At 52.5% G+C, this 16,325-nt stretch overlaps 2 protein-coding genes across 2 annotated transcripts; one reads left to right on the forward strand and one right to left on the reverse strand.

Annotated features, from left to right (window-relative positions):
• Nucleotides 1–146: 146 nt before the first annotated feature.
• Nucleotides 147–6,116, forward strand: LOC114681804 (transmembrane protein 198-like). The gene is made up of 5 exons (XM_037196659.1): nucleotides 147–1,317; nucleotides 2,233–2,471; nucleotides 3,177–3,758; nucleotides 4,175–4,332; nucleotides 4,455–6,116. Exons 2-5 carry the CDS (start codon nucleotides 2,318–2,320, stop codon nucleotides 4,590–4,592), a joined length of 1,032 nt encoding a protein of 343 aa, XP_037052554.1. The 5' UTR covers nucleotides 147–1,317; nucleotides 2,233–2,317; the 3' UTR covers nucleotides 4,593–6,116.
• Nucleotides 6,117–6,452: 336 nt separating this feature from the next.
• Nucleotides 6,453–13,967, reverse strand: Mmp19 (matrix metallopeptidase 19). Its single transcript, XM_028855514.2, has 9 exons — nucleotides 13,740–13,967; nucleotides 13,224–13,309; nucleotides 10,080–10,210; nucleotides 9,726–9,941; nucleotides 8,937–9,182; nucleotides 8,251–8,370; nucleotides 7,474–7,638; nucleotides 7,200–7,327; nucleotides 6,453–7,077 (listed from the first exon to the last, which is right to left on the reverse strand). The coding sequence occupies exons 1-9, from the start codon at nucleotides 13,827–13,829 to the stop codon at nucleotides 6,679–6,681; spliced, it is 1,581 nt and encodes a 526-aa protein (XP_028711347.1). The 5' UTR covers nucleotides 13,830–13,967; the 3' UTR covers nucleotides 6,453–6,678.
• Nucleotides 13,968–16,325: the final 2,358 nt, after the last annotated feature.

Raw genomic sequence — 16,325 nt, forward strand, 5'->3', positions numbered from 1 at the left:
GGAGCGGAGCGGAGCGGGGGGCGGGGAGAAAGACGGGAAGGGAAGAGCGAAGCGGTTGGCGGCGGCGCGAGCCGGCGCGGCCAGCGCGGGCGTCGAGCCGAGGGGGCGGTGCTAGGGCGCCCCGGCCACGCCCCCTTAAAGCGGCCCCGGCCGCCCCGCGGGCCACGCGCAGGTCGCGCTCCCCGTCCCCGCGGAGAACGGAAGAGGAAGGGCCGCCGCCGATCCGCACATCGCCTGTGGCTTGCAGGCAGCCGGAGCACGCCGAGGGCCCAGACCCTGCCCTCTCGGCTGTCCGGCCGGAGAGGAAGAGTGTGTGCGTGTGCGTGTGTGCGTGTGTGTGTGTGTGTGTGCGCGCGCGCGCCCCGGACTTAGCAAGCCCCCCGGCTGCCTGCACACGACCCTCCGCTCCCAGACCCCCTGGTCCCGCCCCCGGTGAATGCAGCTCGCGCGCCGGGCCACGCAGTGCGGCCCGGGGATCCCGAGCGCCGCTCCCCGGGGCTCCGAACCCAGCCGAGGGTTGCAGAACCCCGCGCTCATCGGCCGGCTGCTTTGCATCTCATGTACACAGCAAGCTCGGGGGGGTCGACGCCCGCCCGCGCGCGCGCGCCCCGACCCCTCCGCAGACCCGTGTGGCTTCCTCTCCTCTAGACACGCTCCCGAAGCCTTACAGTTCTGTCATTGTCCCTGCCAGGCCCTCCTTGCTCCGCAAGTTTCCTTCCCCCCACCCCCCACCATGAGCACCCCCACCAGCACGGGTAAAAACCCTGCCCCGCATCCCGGATCCCGACCACCCGGTGCTCCAGAGAAGACAATACTCCAATTCTCTGGGAAGTGGGAGAAACCAAGCTGGACCTGGGGGTGCGTGGGGACCCCACTGGGGCTTTGGAAACGTCAAGTGGTCGATTCATCTGCTCAGCATTCAGACACTTTGCATCTTAGTCTTGATGGGCGTCCCAAAATTCTTCATTAGTATGATTGGGGGGGTCCCTGATCCTGCATTAGAGAAGTAGGTAGCCTGGGTTCCCCCCACACACAGGGGTAAAGATCGAGGGGGCCCGCCCCGTGATGTCATCCCCCCCCCCCATACACACACCCTGTCTCCTTCCTCCACACACACCCCTACCCCCAAGCTAGTTGCATTTAGCTCACAGGGTTTGGGCTCGGACTTGCAGGAGTTTAGGAAGCAGCGAGCACGGAGGGCCTGGAGGGGTTGCCTGCGGCCAACGGCCACCCCTACGCCTAGGAGCTCTGGGCTGGGGTGAAGCTGGAGGTCCAAGCAATTGCACCCCTTTGCTCTCTCCTCAGCCCCGGAGGGTGGTGAGTAGTTAACACCCTCCCTAACCTCTCCTTGTTTAGGGTCCCAGACTCTGAAGCGATAGAGAAGAGCCCCGGGAGTTCTCCAGTCCCTTAGCCGAAGACCTCAGTGTCCAAAAGACCGCAAAAGGAACGTGCATCCGCATCACCCTATCACAGTTTCCCAATGCCAGCCCCTCGGCAATCCTTCGGGATCAGAATTCAAATCCCATTGGCAGCCCAGGCATGCCAGGATGAGAGGGTGGGTGGAACAATTCCCATGCCTGTCTCAGGCGAGTAGCAAGTGGAATCCAGGATGTGAGATGTCTGTAGGCAAGGCAAGCCTGCTCACTCCATGTAGGGCCATGGGATTTGGACGGGCTGTGAATACAGGCTTTCCCCAGCAACTCCATCTCGGCATGAAGCCAAGACTTCAAATCTTGACAGGGTGATTGGATAACTCTTAATTCCTTATCCAAAAACTCTTTTAAAAGTCTGTTCCCTTTCTTCCTTGGGGGTTGCATTTAGCTCACAGGGTTTGGGCTCCGACTTGCAGTTTAGGGAGCAACAAGCACTGGCGGGAAGAGGGGCCGGGGGGCCTGCCGATGACCACCCCTGTGTCCAATCCCCTGGGCTGGGATGAAGCTGATCTAAGCAATTTGACCCCCTTTGCTCTCCTCGGCCCTGGAGGGTGGTGAGCAGTAGTCCTGAGACCCTAAGATGACTCATTGCCTCCTCTTCCTTCCTCCCCCATTTCATTACACTGCCCTGTCCGATTCGGCGGGGGTGGAGGGGTGAGGGGGGTGGTACTGAGTCCCAACTGCAGATGAGGGGGAGTTGCTTTTTAGTTGGAACAGGTCTTTTTTTTTTTTTTCAAAAGAAATGGAGGGACGACGGAATCCTCAAGATCCTCATGGTTTCTGCTCTGTTCTCTTCCAGGTTTACCAACCCCGGACAGATAGTGATGGGTGGATGAGAGACGCTGACTCCAGCCTCCCACTCTGTGACCATCTCCCCGGCTACCATGGAGAAAGCCTTGCTGCCCCTGACTCTAACATCTGACCCGAGGCCCTTTAACCAACAACTCCCAGAGCCTCCAGACCTGAGATGTGTCTTGGAACCCCAGGACAGCCTTGAGTTGGCCCCTGCCTTAGTCTGTGCTCTCTGCTGCTGCTTCGGTGAGGGCGGGGCCTGGGGGCGGGGCCTGGAGGGTCTGGGGGCGTGGGGGGGCAGCCACCTGAGACTGCTGTCCTCAAGAGTGATTCCAACTTCTTCCTTGTTCCGGTATACTTCACCTCCTGTCAGGAGATGCCTGCCCTCGGGGTTTTCCATATGGCCTCTGCGGGCTTCCTGTCCTTTTGCTTGCTCGTGCCCTCTGGCTTTCACCTCTGGCTCTGTTATCTGTCTTTATTTGTCTCCTACCTCAAAGTTCCATTCCCAGATATCCTCCCCACCGGAGATTTCAACTTTCCTCAGAATCACAAACCAATCTGTGGTGATTTCCTATGTACCGTTCCTGGAGGAGGAGCTAGACGTTGTCCACAATGCATTCACTCTACCTCCTGGTTTCTCCACCAACCCCTTCGGGAGTTTCTGAATGTTCTTTTTTTTTTTTTCAAGTTTTGGTGCCTGTCCTGGATGTCGCTCTGTAGCCCAGGCTGGCCACGAACTCACAGAGATCCTCCTGGCTCTGCCTCCCGAGTGCTGACACACCGCCCAGCCTTTGTCTTTGTCTATTACTGGGCTTATCCTTTTCTTCCCCTTGCCTGGAGGTCCCCGTGGTATACTCCTCTTGGCTTCTACTCCTTTGGTTAGCTGTTCCTTTCCCAATACACCAGAGCCATCCCTTTCTGCCTCTCAGTGCCTCCTGCCTCCCTTCCCAGGCTACCGCTGCTTCAAGGCAGTGATGTTTCTCTCCGGTCTGCTGTCAGGAGCTCTGGTGATCTTCCTACTGTGCCACAAGGAGAGGGTGCTGGAGACACAGTTGAGCCTGGAGGTGAGCGCAGGCATCTCGCTGGGCATCGGACTCCTCTGCGGCCTGGTCACCATGCTAGTCCGAAGCGTTGGGCTCTTTCTGACCGGTCTCCTGCTAGGTCTAACCCTGGGCGCTGGAACCTTACTGGGCACTGAACCCATCTACCAGCCACATTCGGCCTGGGTGCCAGTCGGTGGACTGATGGGGCTGGCGCTGCTGGGAGCCCTGCTCACGCTCCGGTGGCCCCGTCCGTTCACGGTCCTAGGCACAGCCCTGCTAGGTGCTGCGGTGCTGGTGGCCTGTGCTGACTACTTCTTGGAAGGGCTGACCCTGGGCACTCGGCTGGGCGAACGCCTGCAGGCCCTCCCGGAGTTGCTGCCTCTTTGCTGGTATAGCTGGGTCTTACTGGGGACCTGGCCGATCTTGGGGGCTCTTGGGACACTGGCCCAGTGGAGACTCATGACTGAGGAACGTGGAAGCCACACCAATGGTGAGTGACTGCTGAGGTACAAAAGCCGCCATCCTGCCCCTACTACTGTCCCAGATTCCTACACTGGAGGGGAGGGGAGAAGATTGAGAGATGAGGACTGGGGAGGACTCCCATGTCAAACAGAGCGGCCCTGAAGCAGAGTTAAAGCTGGAATAACCAGAGGAAGTCTGGAAAGAATAGGAAGAAAAAAATGCCAAGGGATACAGGGCAGAGTTTTTTAGGATTGTTACGAGAGGGTGGAGGAATCCCAGAGGAGGAAAATACAGAAGAAATCTAATAACTGAAGGGAAGTTGGGGCTTGAGAAGTCCACAACAGGAAGGCCAAGTGGGTTTCTATGGAATTTGATTCTGTTTGGAGTTGGTATTCAGGACCTTAAAAAGCTCCCCTTGACTCTGTATTGCCTGCTCCCCAACAGTGATCTTGAGCCACCAGCGAAGGCATCTCCAGCTCCTCCGGATCCATCAGCAAGAGGCTAAGCGGCATCGGAACCCGTCTGGAGTGGGACTGTGCCATGGCAGCTATCGGAGTCGGCTTCCCCCCAATATCCAGAACCCTGGTGACAGGCTGGCTCCAGTGAGTGGGAGGGTGGGGCACCCTGGGGAGGATGGGTCAGAGGGTGAGCAGTGATGGCCAGGAGGAGCTGAGGGCTCCGACTCAGAACCCCCTTCTCCCCTCTCTGCCCTGTGTCCACTCAGAGTTATCTCCAGAGTCTGCGTGAGTGCCAGCTGGAGCCGAGCACCCAGGCCACAGCCCCCCACACTACCCTGGACCTGGATTCTGACTGCAGTTCCACCCGCCTCCTGGCCACACCTTCTCACTCTGCCCAGACCTGAGCCTAAACTTCCAGAGATACTGACAACCCTAGTGAGGGCCGGAGACTGCTAAGTGGATGGGGCCTGAGCCCACGGGACCCACACCAATTTCCCTACCTCTTGGATTGGGGATGGGCTCCGTGCTCAGATCAACCCTTTTAGAGACAGGCAGAGAGAATTCTTACAGATGCGGGAGAGTGAAAGCACAGGCACCTACCTCTCTGTCCAGTAGTAGAGACGCCCTGGTTCCTAGGGACGCTGACTCCAAACCCAGGTGGTTTACCCAAAACAGTTTTTTTTTTTCCTGTAAGTTCCTGTAATGCTGAGATGGAACCCAGAATGTTGCCCATAGCAGGCAAGCATTCTACCACTGAATTATAGTCCATTCCCAAATATCCATTAACATGTCTCAGTGTGCCTTACTGTGGTAAAATACGGGGCTTTTTTTTTATAGGACCTATAGAAAATTGGGGAGCTCCCGAAGGCATTTGATAAGTTTTTTTGGTAGGGAGAATGGCACAGAAGTACTCCAAGATCCCCAGCCCCCAGGCTCCTTATTAGGGGTAACTGGGCTTCTGCTCGGCCTTTCTCCATGGACCCCATAGTCTGGAGTCCCCTCTACCTCAGTGGGGAGCACAATCCTCCATGGTGCTTTCTCCTCTCTCTTCAATGAGGGAGGACCCCAGAGTCTGCCTCAACTCCCCTCTCTCCAAAAGCTGGCCCCTTGCTCCAAGAGAGCCTTGGCTCACATGGCTGACGCTTGCCTCCTTGCTCAGAGGGACCCGGGCTTTGGGTCTGCGCGGCAGTCAAGTGCCTTCTCTGACTCTCGGTGTAGGTGATGCCAGTTTCCTCCCCAGCCAGAGTTTGGGTCCAGCCACCAACCCCTGCTAACTCTCCCTCCTCCGACTCTCCTGAGCACGTCGGCCTCCTGGCCTCCCGGACAGTATGAAGGAAGACTACCCCTCCCCTTCCCGAGCAGCAACTCTGTGATGAGAGGGAGGAAGAACAAGGGCGCACGGGAATAAAATGGCGCTGAAAATTCAACCGGGGAGTCGAACCTCAACTGTTGCTTTTCACTTTCTTTGCACCACAAAACAAAGGGAGTCTGTCCCCCAAAGATCTGCTGTGGCACCTTTATCATACACACTGTGTATGGGATGCGTATATACGTATGATACATATATATGTATATGAATATACAGGAAGTTAGCCTTTATTAAATACAAATGTGTCAGACTCTGTCAGACACGTCACATATAGTATTTCACATAACCTAGCAACCCTGTAACGTTGATAATAACCTTATTTTGTTAATGGAGAATCCAAGGCTTTACAAGGGTAATTAACCTGCTGGAAGCCGCCGTCCAGCGGCTCAGGGACTCCGAAGCCCTTGCTCAGTTTACCTGCTGTGTTCTTTCTTCAGTTTGCCTGGGAAGAACAGAACCCAGGCGGCCAGTGGCCCAGCCACCGCCTCCTGTCAGCTCAGGACCCAGCTGACAGCCAGGCATGGTCACAGTGCCTTAAAAAAAAAAAAAAAAAAAAAAACACAGAACACAGGGGCTGGAGAGACGGCTCAGCGGTGAAGAGCACCGACTGCTCTTCCAAAGGACCTGGGTTCAGTTCCCAGCACCCACATGGCAGCTCACACCCATCTGGAACTCCAGTTCCCGAGGATCTGACACCCTCACATGGGCACACGTGCAGCAAAACAGGAATGCACACAAAAATAAAAATAAAATGCTAGCCAGGCACTCAGGAGGCAGAGGCAGGTGGATCTCTGTGAGTCCGAGGCCAGCCTGGTCTACATAGAGTATTTCAGGATAGCCATAGCCAGTGCTATGTAGAGAGAGACCTTGTCAAAAAACAAACAAACAAAAAAAGCCTGATTGACAATTTCCCTTCACCAGAGAATAGGTGGCACACTTGAAAGAGCTTTGTGACAAGGAGAAATGGGAATGTGGGACTAATTCAGAATTAAGGGGGCACCTTCTAGGAGCACAGGAAAATGGTGTCCAGAATTGGAATGTTTAGGGGCATGAGACCAATGGCTAGTGCCAATGCTGTGACGTCTGCACCATCCTAGTGATCAGATAACACTGATTAGTTCTTAGGCCCCTAGCGGGGTGACATTAGCAGGGGATGAAAGGGTGGCAGAGTCTGTAGTTGAGGGAGCCATGTCCAAGATTGAGTCCACGGTTGAGGGAGTGGTGTCCGAGATCGTGTCTGTGGTGGGGGGAGTAGTGTCCCCAGTGAACGAGTTAGCGTCTGGAGTCTGAGGACGGCAGTGCATCCAGTGTGTGGTATTTCTGGGATAACCCTTTGCCACTCGAAGCTGCTGGTTAAGACGCCAGTGGTCTTTGCCCTTGAAGAAGTAGACTTGGCCGTCTTGCCAACTCATCGCTGCCGAGGGTTGGTCTGGCACTCCAGTAAACAATTCCTTGATGGGTTTGGGGTAGCGGCTGAAGTCGGTGCTGGCCAGCTCATCCCATTGCCAGTATCCTGAGCCCTGATTTGGAGTGGGTGAGAAGAAGAGGATGAGATAGCGTGGGGACCTCAGAGGCTGATCCAAACTGCAGATGGTGCCCCTGTAAGGGTGAGACTTTGCCCCATTGGCTGGCTTGGTTATACCTTAAACAGGAACACCTTCTTATTGATAGGCCAGTAGAGCGCTGCATCCAGGTTGGGTTCTACTCTGTTGAGTTTCATGGGAAAGCCAGGAGACATCTTGAAACCCACATAGCGCCACACCTTGTTTCCTGAGGACGGTTAAAGGGAGAACAAGTTGCCTCTGTCGTCCGACGGGAGCTTTTGGTCCCTCTCTCACCCTCTCAGAAGCCTCTCGATGCTTCCTCCCATCTTCAGCTTTTTAATGACCTTAAGCGAGACCTAAGGACCCCCTTACCCTTGAAGAAATGGGTCCATCCTGTTCTAGGAGAGTAGACGGCAGCATCTAGGTTTCCAGGGAGCCCCTCCCAAAGAGCAGACACTCGGAACAAGGGGCCCGGACCTGAATCTGTTACAGTCCACACGTAGTCCCCCTTGAAAGCATAGGTCTTCCCACGGGGTCCTGCGAGCAGAAGCATTTTAACAAGCTTAAAAGATAATGAGTGTCTCAGGTGGTTTCCGCACTGGCCACTAATGGGCCCTTCAAAAATTCACTCAACTTCAAAAAAGGCAGAGAAGGAAGACACAGTGCTGAGCCTCTCCCTTCCTCACAGCCCTCCAGGTAGTCAGCTGTTCCTCTTTGGAGAGCTAGTGCCCCATCCCAGGTAGCTTTAAAATCTTAAAACCAGGTACAAATAAAATCCTCTCTAATAGACATTGCAGCCAATTCCATCTTGCTATGTTTCCACTTTTTTTTTTTTTGTTTTTTGTTTTTTGTTTTTTGTTTTTTTGAGACAGAGTTTCTCTGTATAATAGTCCTGGCTGACCTTAAACTCACAGAAATTCACCTGCCTCTGCCTCCTAAGCACTGAGATTAAGGGCGTGGACCACCACTGCCCAGCTACCCAGCCCTCTTTTAATTTGACTCTGAGCATTCCCTAACCATGCTACACATCTTCCCTGGTCACCAGCCTTTGCTCCTGCTTTGGTCCCACATCATCCCCATCTGTCCAGGCCTTGGAGTCAATAGACTGCCCCCATTGCCTGTCAGCAGCCTGCTTGGGAAGGGCCTCACCCAGCATCATGGCATCCAGTTCACTGTTGCAGGGGTTTGGCATGGGACTGGGTTTTGTGGTCACTGGTGACATGGTGGAAATCTCTTCCTCCTCATCCTCTGTCTCTGGGCTCTTCTTGCCTGCAAAGTGAAGTAAGGCAATGCACTCAGCTTCTCCACCTGTCTGCTGTAAGTTCTGCTCAATGGCCCCATGGAGATGGAAAAGGCAATTCTAAGGAGTTTCCCTTTGTGGTCCACAAAATACAGGAGATACAGTTTTGTTTTGAGAAGCACCAGAGAGAAGGAAGTTTCCTGGAATGTATGTTCTGCATCTTCAAGAATGGGGATGCCAGACACCCTTAATCCCAGCACTAGGGATGTAGAGACAGAAGGGTCTCCATGAGTTTGAATACAGCCTGGACTACATAGCAAGTTCCAGGACAGCTAGAGCAGCATAATAAAGACCCTGTCTCAAAGCAACAGGCAACCATAACAACAAAAGAATTAGGTAGGGTGTGAGGGAAGAAAGTCCAGGAAGGGAGATTAGACATAAAAGAGTCAAAAATAGAGACAGTTTTTGAAGATGAATAGCTTGAAGAACTGGGCAGAGGAAGAGGAAAAAAAAAAAAAGCCATTTTACTCCATGAAAGCAACTCTTGTCTCCTTGAGCCTAGAGAGATATTAGTCAGACTGACTCTCATGCTCACCATAGAGAGCCTGGATCCCTGCCACATCATCTGGGTGCAGCCTGAAGTAGGGTTGGTAGCCAGCATAGACAGGAGCCATAAGCGCCTGAGTGTATCGGGAGTGCCCAAGGCCCAAGGCATGGCCCACTTCATGGGCTGCGATGATGCGCAGGTTCACTCCTTGGTAGGTCCCCTCAGTCCAGAATTCATCTTTATCGAAGTGTACACTGCCGAGCTCTGGGATATCTGCATGGGCCAGGACCTTTCCTGGGCAAAGGCAAAGGTAGACAGTAAGGTTAGAGCCGACAGAGCATCGTTCGCCGACTATGTACTCAAGCTACGTTCAGATGTGATAACACACCGGTAATCACAGCACTTGGAAGGTGGACACAGGAGGATCAGAAGTTCAAGATCAGCCTCAGCTGCGTAACGGGTTTCATGTCAGCCTGGGCTACACAAAACGCAGGGTACACCGTCATAGCTAGCTCGGGTGCTTCTTCCGGATTTCCTAGTCATCACTCAGGGAAACCCAAAACAAAATCTTCACCTCCCCAGCCACTCCTCTGTGGCCCAGTCCCCTCTCAGGGTGAGGTTTGAGAGAGGAAATGAAAGCCAGGCATAAGACTGAAAGAGGAGAGCTACTAAGGGCCTGGCTAGGCAAGAAACAGCTTCTCTGGGAAATAGTAGAAGGTCAGAGTACAGGGTATCTTTGGGCAGAACCAACAACCTGAACCTGAAGATCTCAGCGTCACTGGCTCAAGGAGACAGTTTATTGCTGAGGTCTGTTGCAAGTCAAGAACTAGTGCCTACCAGGCCCATCGAAGGTGTTGGAACAGTATGGGCTTTGGCGGCCGTGGAACGAGAGGCGGATATCAGCCCAGCCAGCCTTCACCTCCCGGAAGGTCAGGGGGGCCACGCTGCTCCAGTACTTAAAGGCTTGACGCAGGGCTGCCTGGGCTCTGGAGGATGAGAGGGTGGAGGGCAGGTTCAAGATGCGGTATGTCAAATGCTTCTTTCTCCAGCGGCCTGGTGAAGGGACCAGGAAGTAAGTTAGAAACACAACCAAGAGAGCCGCTCAGGGTGAGGGCACTCGCCGCCCTCCATCGCAGGTTCACACTCAGGGCCAGGCAGCCCTCTCCCTCCCTTCCCAGGCTCAGTCCTCACCCAGAAGCAGGTATTTAAGGGTCTTCTGGTTGAAGGGATCCTCCAGACCACAACGGGGCTGCTTCATACGGGCCCTTGTGTCATCATCCATCTGGCCTGAAACGGGCAGCTCGGATGCTTCCTGGAAAGCTCTAGAAAGAGAGAGGGGCCGGTGCACAAGGGCAGGTGCGTCTGGAATGGCTGGAAATTGGGGATGCATCTTTGACCTCCTGGTGCCCGAAGTAGTGATAAAGAATGACACAAGGTCTTTGAAGCTGGAAAGGACACTCCAGTCTCTAGTGCTCACAACTGGGGCTTTGTCTTCTAGTCTGCAGACATGGCGGCACTCCAACTTCATTGCTCCATTTTCGGGATCTTTTGAGGAAGACTGACCTGAAGCCTTCCTCTCCCTCTGCTTCCTCACTTTCTAGCTTTCTGCTCTAGCAGGTGAGCAGCCCCGCTCACCCCCTGGCCACCCTCTGGAGAGTCACCCTGCACAGCTGCTGCCTGCCCTCTGAGGTCCTACCCACTTCAGCCCACTGGGCTCTCCTCCCAGCCTGCACTGGGGCAGCCTCGCCCACCCATGGCCTGTCATAGGGTCTTCTGTCGTAGGACCATAAAAAAAAAAAAAAAAAAAAAAAAAGAAGAAGAAGAATGCAGCGGCAAAAAACAGCAACATGTAAAGGAACACAGAGTAGAAATAAATAAATAATGAAGTGTCCACAAAAGGGAACATCATAGAGAGTCAATCTGTAGCTTTATGCATGCGGCGCCCCCTGTGGGCTGCAAATGTCAGTGTTTTAGCTGTGAAGGACAGAGCATCCAAAGGAGTGTTCCAGGCCTTGGAGGATCCACTGGCCCTGTTTCTCATTTTCTTTGTTTGTCTTTCCAGGCAAGGTCTCACTCACTCTATAGCCTAGGCTGGCCTCAAACTCACTTTGTAATCCAGGCTGGCCTTAAATTCATGGCAATCCTCCTTCCTTAGCCTCCTGAGCACAGGAATTAAAGATGTGAGCCACGTGTCTAGCTGTTTGGGTTTGTTTTTATTTTTAAGATTTATTTTTGGGCTGGAGAGATGGCTCAGCCATTAAAGGCTAGGCTCACAACCAAAAATATAAGATTTATTCTTATTTTATGTGTATCAGTGTTTCCTCTGCATGTATGTAAATATACCACATGTGTGTCCCACCTACAGAGGTCAGGAAAGAGCATTGGATCCCCTTGAACTGGAGTCATAGATAGTTGTGAGATGCCGTGCGGGTGCTTGGAACCAAGCCTGGGTCCTCTACAAGAGCAGACAGTGATGGTAACCACTGAATCATCTCTCCAGCCTCATTTGCTTTGTTTTTGAGACAAGGACTGGCTAGGTGTGCATAGTGGCTCATCCAGTGATCCCAGCACTTTTGAGGATGATGCAGGAGTAAGGATGAACCTCACTCACTACATCGCAAGTTCAGGACCAGCCTGGGCTACACGAGACCCTGTCTCAAAAAATCAAAAGTGGGAGCTGGAGAGATGGCCCAACGGTTAAGAGAATGTGTTGCTTTTACAGAGGACCTGGGTTCAGTTCCCAGCATCCACATGGTAGTTAACAACCATCCTTCACTCCAGTGGCAGGGGGTCTGATGCCCTCTTCTGACCAGCTTGGGCACTAAGCATGTCCATGGCACACATACATATGTGCATAAAATAAATATTAATAAACCAAAAAAAATTACATCAAAATGGGCCAGTGAGGTGACTCAGTGGATTAAAGGACTTGCTGCCAAGCCTGAGTATGTAAGTTCAATCCCCAGGCCCCACATGGTGGGAGGAGAGAACTGGATCTCTGAATATGTACCACGGGATGTGTGCACACACCCACACCCACACCCACCCCCCCCACACACACAAATAAATGTAATAAGAAACTGTAAAACAAGCAGCCCTAATTAATGTCAGTGGATTATAGAGAAAATAGAAGAGGATCTTGTTTGGGGAAGAGATTTAGGAGGAATGGAAGGGAGATGATAAAGCAATGGGGCAAATGACCAACGCATGCACACACACAGACACACACACACACACACACACACACACGCACGCACGCACGCACGCACGCACGCACGCATGAGCGCACGCACGCACGCACGCACACAAATACACGGACACACACACACGCACATATTCATAAGAGTGTGTGTGTGTGTGTGTGTGTGTGTGCGTGTGTGTATGAAATCATCAAAAATAATCTAAAAGTGTAATGACAAGAACTCCAGCTCAGCATGGTGGTTCACACCTCTAACACAATAGCATGGTAGAGGCTGAGGCAGGAGGATTGCAAGGAGTTCCAAGCTAATCTAAGCTACAGTGTGAGACCAGGATCAAAAAGTAATAATAAAAATTAAAAATAAAGATAAATACTCATCGTGTGGTCCAAGCTAACCTCCAGCTCTTTTGCTAAAATTTTCGTTCTTAACTGAACGGTGGTGGCGCATGTCTTTAATCCCAGCACTCAGGAGGTAGGAGGCAGAGGCCAGCAAATCTCTGAGTTTGAGGCCAGCTTGGTCTACTGACTTCCAGGACAGTCAGTGCTACCCAGAGGGACCCTGTCTCTGGGGGAAAAAAAAAGATTTTCATTCTTGTGTGTGTTTCTATACGAGTAAATGTTGTTAACATATGTTTGGGTGCCTAAAGAAGAAGGCATCAGATCATTCGGAGCTGGAGCCACAGGAGGCCATGAGCTTCCTGATGTTGGTGATGGTCCCCTGTAAGAGCATCAAGTACTCTTAACTGCTGAGCCATCCTTCCAGGATTTCATCGTTTCCACTTCTCCCTTTTTAAGGCAGTGTCTCACTGTATAGCTTTAGCTGTCCTGGAACTCTCTGTGTAGCCCAGGCTGGCTTCACACTCATAGAGATCCACCTGCCTCTGCCTCCTGAGTGCCAGGAATCTGGAACTAAAGGCATGGACTATCACACCCGACTCGTCTCTGCCTCCCCAGGACTGAGATCACAGCTGTGTGCCACCACACCTGATCTGTGGGCTCCTCATCCCAATTCTCCATCTCATCCCATTTGACAGATCCCTGCTATAGATTAGGGTCAGGCAGAGGTGAGCCTGGGAGAGGGGAGAACTTGACACCTCTGATAGGAAAGCATGTACCTTGTGACCTTAGAGCCTCACCTTAGGGCATCTGTGATATCTTCTAGCCTGAAGTCATCAGGTCCTTCCAGAGGCTTCTGTAGATACCCATACTGCAACAGGTAACCCTACAATGGCACACAGGTTGAAAGAGGTTTAGTCTCGGGGTACAGCTTCCGAGTGACGGAACAGAAGCAGAACTTGGTGTGCGCACACCTTTAATCCCAGCACTCAGGAAATGGAAGCAGGCAGATCTCTGTGAGTTCAAGGACAGCCTGGTCTTCAGAGTGAGTTCCAGACCAGGCGGGGCTACACGGGGGACCCTGTCTTAAACAAACAATCCAAACGACCTAACAGACCCACGAGGAGAGAAGGGGACAGATGCAGAAGGACTGATGTGTGAGTGAGGGGCCTCCAATGGAACAAGGAAGAGAGCAGGAGGTGGACAATGTAGATCAGGGTGCCGAGGAAACAGGGAGAGGCGGGTAGGTTGTAGGGCAAGAGGGAAACCTAGAGAAGACCATAGCATGGTAATCCCTGTCAATCCAGAGGACTCACCAAGACGGCCTCCTTCTCTGCAGGCCCCAGAGCCCGGCCTGAGACTGTCATGGGAAGTAAGAAGGTCAGCCACAACTGTTGCCAGTCCATGGTCCCAGCAGACAAGAGCTCCAGCGGTTGCCTGAGGCCTCTGACCTGAGGCTTCTGGGAGCCTGGAGGAGCAGCCCTAGGCCGGGGACTCTTACCTCCAAGGTCTCCTCTGTCAGCCTCTGGTCCTCTTTATAAACCATCTGTGGGGAACAGTGCCGTGGGAGGTGACTCAACCCAGAGATGTTGCAACTCATCATTAACTCCTGCCCTACCGAAGAAGAGCGGGAGCCAAAAAAGCCCCTAACTCTCCTTCCCCCAGAGCCCTCTGCCGGAGACCAGAGGACTTTCTGTACTGCTCGGGGGTCTGTCTCCTGGAGGGCTGAAAGCCAGAATCTCTAGAGACTAGGACAGGACCAGGGCTGCCCCCTAGAGTTGGACATTGCCGCTCCTTGGGGACCTGGGGCCAGCAAAGCTCTCGGCTTCACATGTCCTGACAAGGGAAAATCAATAAAAGCCAAGAGGTAGGAGGCAGCATGAGTTCCAAGTGAAGGGGTCAAAGGTGAGGCCTGCCTCTCTGGACTTGTTGTTTGAGACAGCAAGCATCTCTCTACATAATCCTGGCCAGCCTGGAACTCCCTAGGTAGACCAGGCCGGCCTGGAACTCCCTAGGTAGACCAGGCTGGCCTGGAACTCCCTAGGTAGACCAGGCTGGTCTGGACCGCACAGACCCACCACGTCCAACTCTGAGGTCTGTTTCTTTGCAACTGAGATCAAGTTGGGAGTTTATTTTAAGCTGGAATCTAGCTTTGCGGCCCAGGCTGACCTTGAGCTCTTCGTCAAGGCTTCTTAAACATTTGCCATGTGTGACTCTTTTTGCTAAAGAAAAAAATTTTACCAGATATATTGGTTAATAAATTTAATACTTTATAAATAAAGTAAGTATTATAGGGACTGGAGACCTGGATCAGCAGTTAAGAGAACTTGCTGCTCTTGTAGACAGGCCCTGAGTTCTGCTCCCGCCACAGATGCCTCCTCCACAAAGGGCGTAACACAAGCACACGACTTTCATTTGTTTTGTTGTTGTTGCTGCTGTTGTTTGGTTTGGTTTGGCTTGGTTTGGAGACAGGGTTTCTCGGTGTAGCCCTGGATGTCCTAGAACCGTAATATTAGCACTTATGAGCTGAAGGAAGATCAAAAGTTCAAAGTCATCCTTAACTAGATAGCAAGTTCTAGGCCAGCTTTTAGCTATGAGATCCTGCCTCAAAATTTTAAATACATAATTAAAGCAATTAAAAGCTATGTGTTTTATTACTGTGAAGGAAGAATTATTCCAGTCTTGGGGGGACAGGGCCACATGGTGGCACATGCCTTTAATCCCAATCCTAAGGAGGCTAAAGCAAGAAGATCTGTATGAGTTTGAGGCCTCTTGGTCTATTTAGCAAGTTTGAAGCCAGCCAGGGCTGTGAAGAGAGAGCCTGTCTAAAAAAAAAGAGGTGAAGGAGGGAAGAAAGAAAGGAAGGGAGGAGGAGAGGGAAGGAAGGAAGGGAGGAAAGGAGGGAGGGAGGGAGGGAGGGAAAGGGGAGGGGACTGCAGAGATGACTCAGTGGTTAAGAGCATTTACTATTCTTTCAGAGGACCCAGGTTCAATTCCCAGCACCACATGGTGACTTATAACTGTGGTTGGTATATTGTGCACCCCAATAAACGTCTCTGGGGGTCAGAGAACAGAACAGCCACTATATTAAACATAGGTTTAGGCAGTGGTAACACGCCTTTAATCCTAGCATTCCGGAGGCAAAGATCTGTCTGGATCTCTGTGAGTGCAAAGCTACACTGGAAACATCCAGGCATGGTAACGCACCATTTTTAATCCCAGGAAGGGATGGCAGGAAGCAGAAAGGTATATAAGGCATGAGGACCAGGAACTAGAGCCTTTTTTAAGCTTTTAGCTTTTAGCAGCAGTTCAGCTGAGATTCATTTGGATGAGGATTCAGAGATTTTCAGTCTGAGGAAACAGGATCAGCTGAGGAACTGGCGAGGTGAGGTTGGCTGTGGCTCGTTCTGCTTCTCTGATCTTCCATCGTTCACCCCAGTACCTGGCTCTGAGTTTGTTTTTGTGAGTAAAGACCTTTAAGATTCGTGTTACCCATAATGTCATGATTCGAACCCTCCCCATGCCTTCTACAGCAATTGGGAGAGAGGGCCCTGCACCTTGCCTGGGCAAACAGTAGTGGTCCCCGCAATACGAACGAGGGGCACTTGGGTCTGAAGGCCTGAGAGCAGGAGACCTGGCCCCACTCCCTGCTGCAGGCTGCATTGGGTGAGCTAGAGGCAGGGCTGGAGAGCTCATCAGGTGGCGACAATGAGGGAGAGCTGGCAGGCTGACCAACCCAGCTACCACCCAGGCCCAGAACCAGGGCTATGAGTTGGCCCACCCCAGCATTCACCAAATCTGTAAACTGTGAAGGGAACGAATCTACAAATTCAAAACAACAGGATCTCCATGATACAGGATATCCAGGAGGAGTCCCAGTGAGAGCCCATTACAAGTGGTTT

Source organism: Peromyscus leucopus, chromosome 18, assembly GCF_004664715.2.
Source record: "Peromyscus leucopus breed LL Stock chromosome 18, UCI_PerLeu_2.1, whole genome shotgun sequence".
NCBI lineage: Eukaryota > Metazoa > Chordata > Mammalia > Rodentia > Cricetidae > Peromyscus > Peromyscus leucopus.